At 47.0% G+C, this 16,363-nt stretch overlaps 1 protein-coding gene across 6 annotated transcripts in view; it reads right to left on the reverse strand.

Annotated features, from left to right (window-relative positions):
• The window catches only part of NBEAL2 (neurobeachin like 2), a 737,578-nt gene that overhangs the window by 450,039 nt on the left and 271,176 nt on the right, over positions 1-16,363 (reverse strand). For all 6 annotated transcript variants that reach the window (XM_085628557.1, XM_085628556.1, XM_085628554.1 and 3 more), the window contains exon 2: positions 12,481-12,569. In XM_085628557.1, coding sequence (XP_085484683.1) covers positions 12,481-12,569 — 89 coding nt within the window. The remainder of the gene's footprint in view (positions 1-12,480; positions 12,570-16,363) is intronic.

The raw sequence follows: 16,363 nt of genomic DNA on the forward strand, positions 1-16,363 counted from the left end.
AATTCCATCACTCACAGTGAATAGAGGCTAAGGCTAAAATGGGTTTATCCACTGTCCCATGTTGCGTACGCTGGTGTGCAACAGTGGCGTAACACAGGCCCCGCAGCCCTCGCGGTGCGGGGGACCCCTAAGCACAGTACTCTGGCCGGAGCTCCCGGGTGAGTCTGGAAGGGGCCTCTCCACCTACCTTGCATGGGGGCCCTCAAGTTTCATTACGCCAGTGCGTGAGGAAGTCAAATATGAATGGCACTTCAACAGCCCAATCGATGAAGAGAGCTGGCCAAAAGCTGTATATACACACACACACCTATATTCAAAAAACATTCTTGAATGCTATTATTGAAAAAATAGGCAGTGAAATAAAAACCCAAACTACACAGGGATTGTGAAATATGTTACAGCATGTGCAGAAATTACATCATAATGACAACATTTGCCTCACCATTGCCTATTATTTAATTGGTAGTCTGGAGTAAAACTGGAACTTTCAAATTGCAATCTGGACCCATGTGACGGACCGTCCCCGGACGAACCGCAGGAGGACCCATTTCCCGCTTACCTCTCTCCTTGTCTCCTTTTACAGCCGGGAACGGATCCATCAGACATCGTCCCCTTTAACTCCAGGGTACGACGTCAGGAGGAGGACGAACAGCTGACCCGGTCACATGACCCAGAGGCGGGTCTTCAAAACCCGGAAGACGGAGGAGAAGAGGAGACAACGCGGGGAGCGACGGGGAGAAGAGGAGCAACCGAAGCGATCCAGACCTGGTGGATACCGCCGCATGCCTGGGACGAGGAAGCCGACCCCGAGGTTCAGGAGGTCCACGACGTCGACCGGAGGACTCCGCTGGGGACCGAGGGACCAGCCGAAAGAAGGGAGCCGGACCTCATCCGGTACCGCCAGCACGCGAGCCATGTCCCTGGAGGGGCATGGCTTGACAAGGTACGGGGGACCCTAGGGGCTCTCTGGAATACGCCAGTACGGGGCGGGAGCCAAGGGGTGAGGCGGGGAGCCAAACGGGAGAGCCCTAGTACCCCATAACCTAGGATCCCCGAGCACAACACTACCCCTACCTCAATCCTTTTGCACAGACTCGGTGCAGGGCTAGATATCTGGTGTTCCCTCACTTCCCCTTCCCAAGAACAGTGTGCCGCTAAACGACGGCCTTTATATGGTTTCTTGTTTTCTTTTCTCTTTTGGGGAAACCACCGGCGGATTGCCAAGTCTACAAGACGCATCTTTTCCCTTTGGTGTGACAAGGCTGAGGAAGGAAGCCAGACGTAGATCCCTCCGGGGAAGGAACTCGAGAGAGAGACTTGCCGAGACTTACAATTTATGGCTTTAATTGTGACAAGAGATTGTTCCACTTGCCCGTTTATGCCTCCACAATAAACGAAGTGCACCACGATATACTGCTCTCCTACTCCTTACTTCTCCACTGTGCTACACGTGGTGTCAGAAGTGGGATTCTTCATAACGCCCCCACCATGGAGAACTTAATACAGCAATTAATCCGCGGCCAGGAGAAGCTGGAGTGGGCCGTTGAAAAACAGATGACATCCGCCCAAGCTGATAGGACCATGTTCAAGGACAGTATGGCAGGGCAAGTGGAGCGGCTTCAGAAGGTGGCTGACGACCGACAAGAGTTGGTTGTACAATTGCAAAACAAGGCAGGCACTGGCCCACACGTCTCCCTCCAGAAGTATCAGCCTGGGGAAGATCCGGATTCCTTCTTGTTGAATTTCGAGAGGGCCGCACGCGCGTCAGGGTGGCCCGAAGTTAAGTGGCCCTTCTTTTTGGCCCCGTTACTCACGGGAGAAGCCCAAGCCGCCTACCAGGTGGCCAACCCCCATGGTAACACACCATATCTTGAAATAAAACGGGTCGTGTTGGACCACTTGGGCTTAGATCCTGAGGCGTATCGGGTCCGCTTTAGGAAGGAGCGTTGGTCCGGAGCCGATAACCCCAAGACTTTCTACTTCAAGCTAAAGGCAGCCGCAGACAAATGGCTCAGACCGGACCTACACAGTAAAGAGGAGATCATGGAGCAGGTCTATTTGGAACAGTTCCTTGAAGCCCTACCTTATCCCATACAAAGGTGGTTAAAACAACATTCAGGATTGTCCCCAGAAGAAGCAGTTACTATGGCCACGTCATATTACCGGGCGCAGCCCCGTTCCTACCCCTGGGAAAACGAGAAATCCTCTCGTACCCCTACTACTCAACCGAAACCTGAGAAAAAAACACCTCGACTCGGGCCCGAACCCCCACCCAGACCTCGACAGTACCGTCCCGAACCTCTCTCGTCAAAAGGTCCACAGTGTTTCGATTGTGGGGAGTGGGGCCACATCGCCCGGCTTTGCCCACGGAGGAAGGTAACAGATGAGCCAATGGATGTGAGCTACCTTCCCCGTCCCATCCTGTACGCAGACGAACTGGGTCCAGCCTTTTATGTACGTGTGACTGTGAACAAAACCCCCGTAAAAGCGCTGTTAGACTCAGGCTGCCGCCAGTCTGTCATTCGCACCTCCATCTTGCCTCCATTAGATCCCTCTCATACGGAAACTGTCCCCATCAGATGTGTACACGGAGATGTCAAGGTCTATCCCCTCTCTACGATCCCCGTCAGACTACCCAGTGGGAGGGTGTTGAACGCTAAGTTGGGTATAGTCCCTTCCCTCCCTGAGGAAATGATTGTAGGCCAAGACAACCCGGACTTTCTTTCTCTTCTAAGGTGCCGTGTACAAGATCCTGGTCTTCGGAGTCAAATTCCCTCATCATTACTAACCCAGGGGCCGTGGCTTCAGGATGGTAGCTTTCGGTTCTGTCAGCTGAATGACCCCACCCTTCAGAATGCTTGGACTCAGGCCAAAGAAATACAACCCAACTCTCCTATCGTGTACCCCAGGTTCATCATAGAAAAGGACCTCTTGCATAGACAGGGAGAAAAGGGCGGGATGCTGCAGCTACTAGTTCCCCAAAACTTCCGAGAGCAAGTACTGTTTTACGCTCACACTCACTTACTAGCCGGACATAGGGGGGCACAGAAAACCACGCAGATGATTTTGCAGCATTTCTATTGGCCAGGAATCTTTTCTCAAGTTACAAAATATTGTCGCGAATGCGAGGTATGTCAATGGAAAAACCCTTACCGGCCCCCGGGTGTCCCCTTACAACCGCTACCAATCATAGGCCGACCCTTTGAGAGGGTAGCGATGGATCTCATAGGGCCTCTGCCACGCGCCAAGAACGGTTGCTTGTACGCCTTAGTAGTCGTCGACTACGCTACCAGATACCCCGAGGCCTTTCCCCTAAGGACCCCTACTACCCAGAATATCAGCACCAAACTGATAGAGTTGTTTTCTCGCGTAGGGATCCCCAGGGAAATATTAACGGACCAAGGAACACCTTTTGTGTCTCGGCTAATGAAGCAAATCTGCAAGACCTTAGACATCGCACACTTAAAAACATCGGTCTATCACCCGGTGTGCGAGCGCTACAACGCCACGTTAAAGCTGACCTTAAAAAAACTCTTGACAGTAGAGGGCAGAGAATGGGACCTCCTTCTCCCCCTGGCCCTGTATGCCATCCGAAGCCAACCCCAAGACAGCCTAGGGTGTTCCCCGTTTCAACTCTTATATGGGAGAGAACCACGCAGTCTCTTGGAGATAACCAAGGAAAGTTGGGAGCACGAGACGGAAGAGGAGACCCGGACCTTTCTTGACTATACCCGGAGACTGCGCGCTAAGCTAGGAAAACTCAGGGAATTCGCCGACTCCAACCTTGAAAAGGCTCAGCGAAAACAACAAACGGTCTATGATAAAGGGAAAAAATGGAGGGTCCTTGAGAAAGGGGACTGGGTCCTGGTCCTGTTGCCTTCTTCCCTCTCTAAGGTTCGGTCCGAATGGCAAGGCCCCTTTAAGATCCTGGAGAAGGTTGGGCTTACCACCTACCGAATCCAAATCACACCCCGTCGTGCCCAATTGTACCACATTAATCTCCTGAAGAAGTGGCTAGGACCTCTCCCCAAGGAGATCCATTCTATCGAACCCCTTACGGGCGATGCCTCCACCCTAGATCAACTAGTGGTGAACCCCGACCTCTTGACAGAACAAAAAACCTCCCTACACAGGGTTCTACACCAATATTCACACCTCTTTTCTGATCGTCCTGGGAAAACTAGTCTGGCTGAGCACCGTATAGACACCGTCCCCGGGAAACGGGTACGCCTCAAACCTTATCGCATACCTGCAGCCAGACGGGAGGCCATACGCAAGGAGGTAGAGAATATGCTCGAGTTAAAGGTCATCCAACCCTCACAAAGCGACTGGTCCTCCCCAATTGTGTTAGTCCCTAAACCGGACGGTTCGGTCCGGTTTTGCATGGATTTCCGGGCGGTCAATGCGATCTCCAAGTGTGACGCCTATCCCCTTCCACGCATAGACGAACTGATAGAGAGGCTCGGAACCGCACAATACATCACCACTATCGATCTAACCAAAGGATATTGGCAGGTCCCCCTCAGACCGGAGGATCGCGAGAAAACCGCCTTTTCTACACCCTTGGGCCTCTACGAGTTCACCGTCTTACCCTTCGGACTGCATGGGGCACCTGCCACCTTCCAGCGGCTTATGAATAAAGTTCTAGCAGGGCATCAACCCTACTGCTCCGCATACCTAGACGATATTGTAGTTTTCAGTCCCTCCTGGGAGACACATCTCCTACACCTAGAAAGTGTCCTACAGGCCTTGGAGCACGCAGGGTTGCATGTCAACGCAAAAAAATCAACTGTAGGGTTCCAGAAAGTCAAGTATTTGGGATATCTGTTGGGAGAAGGCCTTATAGAACCCCAGGTGGAAAAAGTCAGGGCCATCACTGAGACACCCATTCCCCAGACACGGAAGGAAGTGAGGGCGTTTTTAGGTCTCCTTGGTTATTACAGGAGGTTCATACCCCAATACTCGGAGATCGCCTCTCCCCTCACAAACCTCCTCCAGAAAGGGACACCTCCCTCTGCTCTCAAGCAACCCTCTCCAGCTGTCCTGCACGCCTTCCACCTCCTGAAACAAGCCATAACCTCCAGCCCGGTGCTCCACTCACCTGACTTCACCAAACCATTCATCTTACACACTGATGCTTCAGAGCACGGGTTGGGGGCTGTCTTGTCCCAACTGTCCGCCACCAATGTGGAGCATCCCATCATCTTTCTCAGTCGCAAGTTGTTCCCGAGGGAACAGCGATACCCTGTCATCGAGAAAGAATGCCTGGCTCTGAAATGGGCTATTGATAAACTGCGGTATTACTTGGAAGGCTCCCACTTCATACTTTATACAGACCATGCCCCCTTACTGTGGATGAGCCGCAACAAGGGGCAGAATCCTCGTATCCTGCGCTGGTTCCTTTCCCTGCAACCCTTCTCCTTCGAGGTCAGACATCGGAAGGGGGTGGACAACGGGAACGCGGACTTCCTCTCCCGCGTCCCTCTGTTCCCCGATCGGGAACATGCTGGGGAAGGGATGTGTGACGGACCGTCCCCGGACGAACCGCAGGAGGACCCATTTCCCGCTTACCTCTCTCCTTGTCTCCTTTTACAGCCGGGAACGGACCCATCAGACATCGTCCCCTTTAACTCCAGGGTACGACGTCAGGAGGAGGACGAACAGCTGACCCGGTCACATGACCCAGAGGCGGGTCTTCAAAACCCGGAAGACGGAGGAGAAGAGGAGACAACGCGGGGAGCGACGGGGAGAAGAGGAGCAACCGAAGCGATCCAGACCTGGTGGATACCGCCGCATGCCTGGGACGAGGAAGCCGACCCCGAGGTTCAGGAGGTCCGCGACGTCGACCGGAGGACTCCGCTGGGGACCGAGGGACCAGCCGAAAGAAGGGAGCCGGACCTCATCCGGTACCGCCAGCACGCGAGCCATGTCCCTGGAGGGGCATGGCTTGACAAGGTACGGGGGACCCTAGGGGCTCTCTGGAATACGCCAGTACGGGGCGGGAGCCAAGGGGTGAGGCGGGGAGCCAAACGGGAGAGCCCTAGTACCCCATAACCTAGGATCCCCGAGCACAACACTACCCCTACCTCAATCCTTTTGCACAGACTCGGTGCAGGGCTAGATATCTGGTGTTCCCTCACTTCCCCTTCCCAAGAACAGTGTGCCGCTAAACGACGGCCTTTATATGGTTTCTTGTTTTCTTTTCTCTTTTGGGGAAACCACCGGCGGATTGCCAAGTCTACAAGACGCATCTTTTCCCTTTGGTGTGACAAGGCTGAGGAAGGAAGCCAGACGTAGATCCCTCCGGGGAAGGAACTCGAGAGAGAGACTTGCCGAGACTTACAATTTATGGCTTTAATTGTGACAAGAGATTGTTCCACTTGCCCGTTTATGCCTCCACAATAAACGAAGTGCATCACGATATACTGCTCTCCTACTCCTTACTTCTCCACTGTGCTACAACCCATTATCAGCTCCACACTGTAGAAGAAGCTTCAAGCATGTCCAAGGTTAACCACTGATCATAGTTTGATTAGCAATCTATTTGTGAAAGCTCATCAAAACCTGAAGATTCTTATTGTCCAGTACTAGCTGTTGGAAATTGGCTTACAGGTTGAGGGGCTCAAGCAGCAGCCACAATGTCTGTCAGGGTGAAGTAACAAGCAAACCCCATATTAACCTGTGATTAATCCTCTGGCAGCTTGGCACAAAGCAGTCAGGCTTAACTTAGAGGCAATGTGTCAAGTATTTATGCAGCACTTCAAACAGTAATAAAGTGAAAACACAACTCAAGAAAAATCTCACACCAATTCAGAAAAATAGAGTAAAATGTAATAAATTATTTGGTACCAAAACAACAAAAATCCAATCAGTACAACCTGACGTATGCAACTTTAAAGGTTTGGGTAAAAATAGTGCCTACAAGTACAAAGCGCCAACTGTGGTCATCTGGTCACGCACAGACAAGCAGCAATGGCAGGCCTGAAACATGTTTAAAAACTCCTTAAGCAGGTGTCACAAAGAGTGCTGCAAGCCCATTTATAGCATGTAATTTCAGGGCCCTGAGTACTTATGGTACCACTTGACTAGGGGCTTACAAGTAAATTAAATGTGCAAAGTGGGTGTAATCCAATTTCACCATGTATGAAGGAGACACACAAGCACTTTAGCACTGGTTAATATTGTTAAAGTGCACAGAGTCCTATGGCCACCAAAAACGAGATCAGCAAAAATGGAGGAGTAAGGCAAAACGTTTCAGGGAAGGCCATTCAAAGGCGGACAAGTCTAACACTAGCTCTGTTGTAGCTTCAACAATCATTGATTTTTATAGCCAGAAAGTACTTTTAAGAAAGCAAGGACTGTTTTGTCTGAATCACTGCAAGTGTAACTACATATTCATATAAGTTTATCCTATTTTCACTACAGACACTCAAATAGTATAGACAAGTATTCCACTTACTATTTTCAATTAACTCTTGCCTATTTGAAAAAAAACATTGTTTTCATGCTACCTGCACCAAAATAAACAGGAAATATAAAATTACACATACTGGGTAACTTGCGTTATATGTTCCTTTAAAGCCTTCCCTGGATTCTTATGGCATTTACGAACCACTCAGCCTTAGGCCTCATGATTTTTTAATACTCCAGAGCCACTCCCTAAAGCTAAAATGCAGTTAATCAGTTAGGTTTCCCTTACATAATAAAATATATTATTACAAAGGGTTCTTGTCACGAGGAGAGCCGCTGCAACAGTATACAAGGGGCCGACTGGTGGGAGGCACGAGACATCACGGACAGTATCTTTTGTGATTCACAGGAAAACGAGTGGACGACAACAGCAGGAGACGCCGATACGGACGTATACCCCTTTAACTGGGGATCTCCTTCTGGTAACCACGCCCCTTTTGATGACGAGGAACTCGCACACCCAATAAAGACGGAGGAAGACCGAGCTATGGTGTGTGGCTACACCGGAGCGGGAGAAGTGAGAGCGAGTGGAGCAGTCGAGCGGAGTGCTGAAGACGAGAGAAGCAAGGAGACGAGAGGGACGCCGTCGAAGGAGGATAAGTCGGAGACAGGAGTACTCCGCACCTACGCATCGCCGAGCCGCGCCCAGGAAGGAGCGTGGCTGACCCAGGTACGTGACCGTTTCACGGGCTGGGTCGGGAGGCGGGAGAAGGCTACGAAGTAACACCGGGGCTTCTCGCCGCCTCGACTATCTCTAACTTCTTTTGTTCACCCCCCCCCCCCTTCACTTGCACTTCCTCTCTTGTTCTCACACCGGTCGAGTTGGATACTGTTTAGTTAAATTCACCTGAGCACCGGAGTGTCCCCTTCACCTCCCCGGGCCCTTTGACCAGAGGTCAATTTGAGCGTCGTACTGACCCCCGCCTTTGTTCTTTGTTTCTTCCTGTGTTGGGGCGGCTGCCGCTGGGAGTTGGCGAAACATCACGCACGGGAGAAGAGTGTATCCTTCCCCAAGAGAGAAGCAAGTGGAACCATCCCCTGAGGCCAAGGACAGAGACTATCTCAAGACCCCCCCTAGGGACCGGTTGGGATCGCAAACTGGATACCAAGCGCACCACTTTCCCCTTGAGAATAAAACCTTCGTTAACCAAACGCCGTGTGCTGCGTTATTCTTCCCAACCGCTCACAGTTCTCTAGTTGGCAGAGGTTTTCACCATGTTCAAGCAGGGACAACCACTCTAGTCAGGGTAAGTCAAGTACACACCCTAACTTAACGTGTGCTCACCACTGGTAACTTGGCACAGAGCAATACGGCTTGAATTAAGAGACAATGTGTAAAGTATTTGTGCAACACTTAAATTAGAGTAACTCAATAAAAACACCTCAAAAAGAATCCGTGCAGGTTTAGAAAATAGAGAATATTTATCTGAGTAAAACAGGATCAAAACACCCAAAAAAACAAAAAGTGGGAGTCGAGATATTAATTTTCAAATATTAAATGTGAAAACAATGCTTAGAAGTCACTAGAGGTCAAAAGGTTACTTAAGGTCGCGAGAGACCGTTGCATATTCAAAGTTCAGACTGACCGTGATCGATGGCTGAACTGAACTTTTGCCTTATTGTTTTCCTGCACTGGAATGCATTTCTTTGTGGAAGATGGAGAATATATATATATATATATATATATATATATATATATTCACTTAAAAAACCATAGGTTTCACACATGTTATAGTTAGGTGGACATTTCACTCGTAAAAAAACAATGAAATTCCCCCGTTATAGTTAGGTCAGATAACTATAACTCGCGCGCCCGCAATCCAGTGCTCATGACGTCACATATTACATCACTCATGATATGGTCAGTGGCATCACTCATGACATCACTGATGACATCATCCTTTTGATAGAGTGGCGGTCGCGCGAGTTATAATTAACTGACCTAACTATAACGGGGGAATTTCATTGGTTTTTTACTAGTGAAATGTCCACCTAACTATAACGTGCGAAACCTATGGTTTTTTAAGTGAATTTGCAAGGTTTTTTAAATGCTAATTCCTAACTATAACGTGTGTGAAACCTATGGTTTTTCAAGTGAATTTGTACGGTTTTTTAAATGCTAAGATATGTATGTTTTTTTTTGTTAAGGTTATTCACCGTGCGCGCACAGTGTGCGCACCCTGCGATTTAATAAAAAAAAAATAAAAAATTTCACCCTTCGGGGTCCTTTAGGGACCCCCTGACAAAGGCTAGGGGGTCAGGAACTCTCTACCCTGCCCCCTTTTCACGTTCGCCACCTCTATTTTTCACTCTCGCACCCACAACAAACAAAATGGCGGCCGACACTTCCTGATTTCGACCGATTCGAATGTTGACTGACATGTAACCACCAATCAGAATTACGCACGCGCACGTTAGGGTCCGCGCACGGTGCGCGCACGGTGCGCGGCTATAGATATTTATGTGCTTTAACTGCAATTTTCTCAGGAAATACTGAACAGATTTACTCCATACATGCAAAAGGCACTTCCCTGACCTGGGACTACCTATCTGCCAAATTTCAAGTAATTCTGTTCAGCCGTTCGGGCTGTACCTTCGACTAAAGGTCCTACGGAAAAATGCATGGGGAAAACGCGTTTTGGGAAACCCGTTTTTTCTCGGCCCCCGCTTGACGAATCACCCCGAGACTTTCAGGGTAGGAGCTGAGCGGAGCGCCCCATTAGTTTTGAAAATTTCGCGAGGATTCGTCAACCGGCGCCAAAGTTATTCAAAATAGAATTTCCAGATTTCCTATGGAAACACGGTCCTAACTATAACTATCTACTGGCGACCGCCAGTAGATAATATATATACACACACACACATTTGCACAAGATAAAGAATCAATGCCGTAATTAGACTAACTTTGTTAGCCTAATCAAGTATCACTATTTTACTTTCTTTAGATGATCAGATAAATGGTATCTATTTTCTCTTTGGCTAACATAGTACACAGAACCGGTCTCTCAAACCGACATAAAAATAAAAAACTAGAGCACACTTTCAATATTACTTCCAGAAAGCAAGGGCCTATTTTACAGACCTTCTATATTCCAAATTTAAATTTGGGGGTCAAAAGGTGTAACCTGTGTCTCAGTGTCATAGGAGGGCTGAGGAACTAGAAGTCACATGATTTGTTGTTTCCATTATATTCCCTTGTCATTTATGGCCTTAGTCTGAGGTACCACATAAATTGAACAACTTTAAAATTAATTTATACCACCACCAAATGAGAATACTGTGGCTGCAAATGACAGATCTCAATTCACAGACTTGAAATTTAAATACATTTACAGGAACAGGTTGTACCTACAACTACAGAAAATCCGTCAAGTGGCCAGATTCTCTGGAAGTGTAAATCTAGAGAGAGCTCAGGGAGGGGGCCGGGGTGATCACTGTGGAAACATACAAAGTTAAGCCTTTGTGCGTAATCCCAAACATTAACAATGCCTTTTTCTAACCCTAAATTTTCAGAAAGTCTTTCCAATAAAAGTTGGATGTAAGAATTTGATTATGGTGTTGAAGTGTTCCAACACCCTCACATTCCCTGTGGGGCAACATGGATAAGAAATCATGGACAGTAATGTTGTACAAATATTAATTTCCCTTAGTCATGTGGATTTTGAATTTAAACCTGCAGGCATTTGGCGGGATAAAGTTGAGGTAAGCATATGTATTGCTGTAATTTCTGAGATTTCCAAGAGCACTGCAGAGAATTTGTGTGAATTCAAAAAATGAGCAACGCCAAGGCTCATAGACCTACTCATTCCTTTCAAAATTGGCCATAGAGACTATATTGAATGTGTCACTGACCCTCAATGTCGTTTTCCAGGTCAAGTGGCTACTCTGATTAAAGGAACTGTCTTATGCCTGAGGTCATCTGGACTCCAACTGGGTCCCCTGCCAAAGCAAGAAAAGCTACTTTTAATCCAAGAAGGATTCTTAGCTCAAACAATCGACCTATTTCAATCTGTTGTAGGTTTTGGATTAAAAGATTTTGGAAGCAACTCTTGCACCAAGAGAATCACCTTCAAGCTTCTCACACACGCCTTCAAAGCCCTCCACAACGCCGGATCTGCATACCTCAACCACTGCCTCTCCTACACCCACACCAGACATCTCTGCTCTGCCCAACTGGCCCTGGCCCCCATTCCAAGAATCCGTAAGACCACGTCTGGAGGAAGATCCTTCTCCTACCTCGCTGTGAAGACCTAGAACTCCCAGCCCCTGCACCTCAGGTAATCACCATCTCTGCCACAATTCAGTAAGGATCTCAAGACCTGACTCTTTGACTAAACAGCATACCTCAAAACATCCCCACCCAGCGCATTGAGACCCTCACGGGTGAGTAGTCACTTCTTATAAGACTCTGATTGATTGATTGCACCACTCATGTGCAGTACACAGTCTTATACTGACAACTCTGGAAGACCACTAGAAATGTGTAAAGATTTCAAACACCCAAAGTTTTATACGACAACTTTAGATTGACATTCTCTTCCTAATTAATCATAGCTTCCATTGTATCAGCATCTTTTACACTTTTTCCAGAAGTAAGCACCACACAGATAACAATATGTTAGATGCATTTTGGAGCCACGGGTAAGGCAAAACATTAGCTAGCATTGTAATGTATTCCTCTAATACAAGCATGTAGGCACAGCTTGGCGCCATTATTCCATGCATGTCAAATTGCGAAACAGAAAATAACAGTTGCAACCGCTTGCACTTTGTGTAACAGTATGTTGTCATGTCTCAGTATTGATGACTGTTCAACCTGCAAGACAGTTAAGGCTCTCTGTAGGCAAATGCTAAACATCTGTGATTTCCCCACAAGCATTGAACACAAACCTACAAATGTGGCCAGCAAAACATGTCCATAAAGTGCAGTCATCGCGGGGGGCCTCAATGCTCTACAAACACAAATTGTCAAGACACCGACTCAACACCCAAAAGTAGGATCAGACGCACCTTCTCGGTTCCAGTGAGTGCACTGCGATGACCTTCTCAAAGCTCGCCACAAACACCTCCAGCCACTGCTGCAGGTAGTGCAGATCTTTCTGGAAAAAAGAAAATCAGAGTGGCACAGAGGTAAGTAACGGGAAATACACACAGTAAAATAGTTTATAGAGTAGACAACCTAACGAGGAACAATAGCGGTGTCCATAAATCGGTCTGCAAATTTTAAGACACTTTCATGCAAGGAATCTAAACATACATATTTTACAATTAAGGATGCCCAAAGTGGCTCCTGGAGAGCAAAATCCAGGCCAGGTTTTCAGAATGTCCACATAAGGTAAACCTACTCTAAATGAATCTATAATAATGGTGTTTACATTGGAAGGTTAAGATTCTGGCCAAATTCTCAGGATCACCCTGAATACATAAAGGAGTTCCATCAAACTGTATTTTATGTATAATTATGAGGTCATTCTGAAAATGTGGTCTGGATGTGGCCCTCCGGGACCTACGTTGACACCAGATTTTGATTGTCAAGGGTTTACCTCAAAATCTGGTATTAAGTGGCCTTCATAAACCAGTGGTAGGTACCCCCACTAATAACATTCTCCTTAATTTGTCATTTTATCTCTCAAGATTGTTTTCACTGCAAATATTCATGAAATGCATAGAACTGCATTAACTGCATTAACAGAAATATAGTAAAATAGCCTTTTATACACACAAATGACAACTGATCCAAAATGCGCTGTCAACTTCCGGAACATTGCAAGAAAAACAAGCATTAGCAAAGACAATCGGTCCGCTTACATGTAGCAAAGTATGCAAACGCTAACATGCATAGAGGCTGTTGTGTTACTGGTGGTGATAATGGTCATGGTGGTTAATGTTAATATGTTAGTTCTGGCAAAAATATTCTAAAAACCTAATTAAAAAAATATATAAACATGAATTATTTTTCCTGTAAAAATCAAGTGAGATAAAGAATTGAATGAGCACTGATTGGGTCTATTTTTCAGATGTAATTTATTCCCTCACACTTTGCGGGTCAAGCACTATATAGGAGAAGAAACAACACAGCCAATACCATGTGGTGTGAGAGTGTCACTGCTGCGTGTGGACCCAAAGTCCGCTCTCTATTTTTTTATTTTCCAGAATTTGTAACAATATGTCTTGCAAACAGCTACGGTGTCACGAGGTAAGGCAAAATCATAAATGGGAAATATTGACTGCAATATGCAATGGAATATAACTACTTCCCATGATTGCCTTCACATCTGCATGCAGAGTTTTATCTAGGGTTTCACACTAGCATCAAGGTGCATAAACATGCTCTGCATAGGCAAGATTCCACTACGTATTCATCTGCTTCTTCAATCTCCATGAAATAGGTCAGAATAAGCAATAGGCAAGGCTAGACTAGTATAATAAAGAATTTAGAAATTCTTCTGTTACAGTCACACCCCTACCAACCTTTGTTGCAACTCAATTGACCAGCCGCCTATGACTAAAAGACAAGATACTGCACTGATGGCCGACAGGAGATGAGATCTTACTTTAAAAGAAGGAAAATCCGTGAAAGCCATCTTTGATTCAGAGATCAGCCTCAGATGCCACACAATTTAACTTGCTGGGCCCTGTTTTGACATACTCGCTTAAACATACAATAGCACTATGCTCCAAGGAAGCACTACCCCATTATGGGTGCTACCACTGGCTTTACACTCCAACGTCTGCATGGTGTATTCATCTCAGGGTATGCGGTATAGTTGGTTGAAGTCATTCATTGTCATTGTGTCTGCTCAATGCTGTACGCAATGCATGGGCTCCCAACCAAATACCCACTCACTCTCCACAAAGTACCGCACTCAAGACCGTGTAAATGGCTAACGAGAAGACCAACCACCCTACAAAGAAAGAAAGCCACCACCATGCTACTAGCTTGCACTGGACACAAGAAAACCACAGAGGCAGCAAATCCTGTACCGACATTCACCAGTGAAACTTACTCAAACTGCCCATGCCCTGCTACTCAATTCCACAGCCACCATCATGGGAGGCACCTCATCTCTGAGACGGTAGAGCTTGGCACAGCCAGCTCTGGTGCCTCAGTAGACTAATGCATCAAGTCCATGGGCCTATGTTTACTCCAAGGCCAGAGGTTTGAATACTGGTGGATCCACTCAGACTTTCATCCTCCTGAGGTCAATTAAATGAGTACCAATGAGTTGGGCAACAATACACATTTGTTTTGGTCACTATCACCAAGGTACTACCTTTGGGAGGAAAGATGTGCAGCCCCGTCCTCATTATGCAAATGTGTCTCCAAGGCTACAACACACAACACTTACGAGATACACAGACCCCGAAGGGGGGGAGGGGTAGCTGCAACCCCGAGGGGGGGAAAAGCTACAACCTCAATGTAAACGAGAAACCATCTGAGGATAAAAACTCACCCTTCATTGCAAACGAAACTCAATCTGAGATATACTATAGCCACAATGAACACAAGACCCAAATGAGGGTAAAACACCACACTCTCAATGTACACAACACTCGATCTGAAGATAAAACCGTCCTTCCTAACTGCAGACAAAACTCCACCTGAGGCTAATAAACTAAAGCGCTCATGCGAGTGGCCTCTTAACTCTGCTGCATTTACTGGAGTCATCAGAATGATGAGATCCAAGGCAGCCCTGTGGACCGCTTCACTTTTACCCTGGGATTTTGGCTGATGACAGACACATACATATCTATAAAAATCTGGGGAGAAATGAAGAGTTTTGGGGGAAAATCACACCAGAAATACAGTAATCTCTTTTCTAGGGGGAACCTATGAGTCCCGCTTTCAATCAGGGCCGGCTTTAGCCCTGTTAGCGCCTAGTGCGACAATCATTTTTGGTGCTACCTCCCACCCCCCCCACAGACCTCCTCCTCGTATTCCCTCACTACCACCCTCCAAGAGTGACCCTCATTTCTACATTGACACTCTCTAACATACATTTAATTTGTTTTAAAGCACTAGTAAAGGCTGACTTTACTAATGACAGTGTATATCTACCCAAACAAACTCTTTTCAGCAACATTAGGAATAGTTAATAAAAGACTGGGGGAATATAACCGTCCTAACCTATTTTATGCAGTTTGCATGCAGCTCTTGGATGACAGTCCATAACAGTCACTGTTCTATATTAAGGTTGCATCTTTGAACTGTAGTGACAAAAGGATCTCTGTGACAAAAGCAGTAATCCACTCAGCTATACACATAAAATACAGATCTGTGAGGTGCATGCGAAACAAAACTCTGATCTCTCTCTCTCTCTAGCAGGACCATTACACACAAGAGCTAGCTTGACATTTTTATTGCTGCCTAAAAACTGGACGCACAAGTAACTCTCCAGCAGGTGTTTAAATCATACGTTATTGCTAAACACAGCGCCCCCCTTGGGTCAGCAGCCCCCTCCCCAGGCCAGCGCCCAGTGCAGCAGCACCAGTCGCCCTGCCTTAAAACCAGCCCGGCTTGTAATCCTCCATTCTCAAGCGTATTCGGTACACCCGGAATCTATAACACCCAGGTAAGGAGGGCGAAGTTCTCGGAAGGATTACTGGGCTATTTGCACAAGGTGACTGAATACTCAATGCACGCTAGAGACTCCAACTGAGTATGCGCCAGTTTTAAAAACCTAAAATATTCCATTGTGTAAAAGTATGAATGCTCAAGAACTAGCTTGTCGTATATTGCACTAGATGCTTCAGTAATAACCAATACGAGGCCGAGAGGGAGGAAAACAATGGAATTGAGCATGCTGCTTCTTCAACTGGTCTGGGTTTAACTTCTAAAAAACACGAGCACTGGCAAGACCAATAGGTTTTGCCTATGAGACCTGTTTGCTTT

The sequence above is a fragment of the Triturus cristatus genome, chromosome 10 (genome assembly GCF_964204655.1).
Source record: "Triturus cristatus chromosome 10, aTriCri1.1, whole genome shotgun sequence".
NCBI classification, from domain to species: Eukaryota; Metazoa; Chordata; class Amphibia; order Caudata; family Salamandridae; genus Triturus; species Triturus cristatus.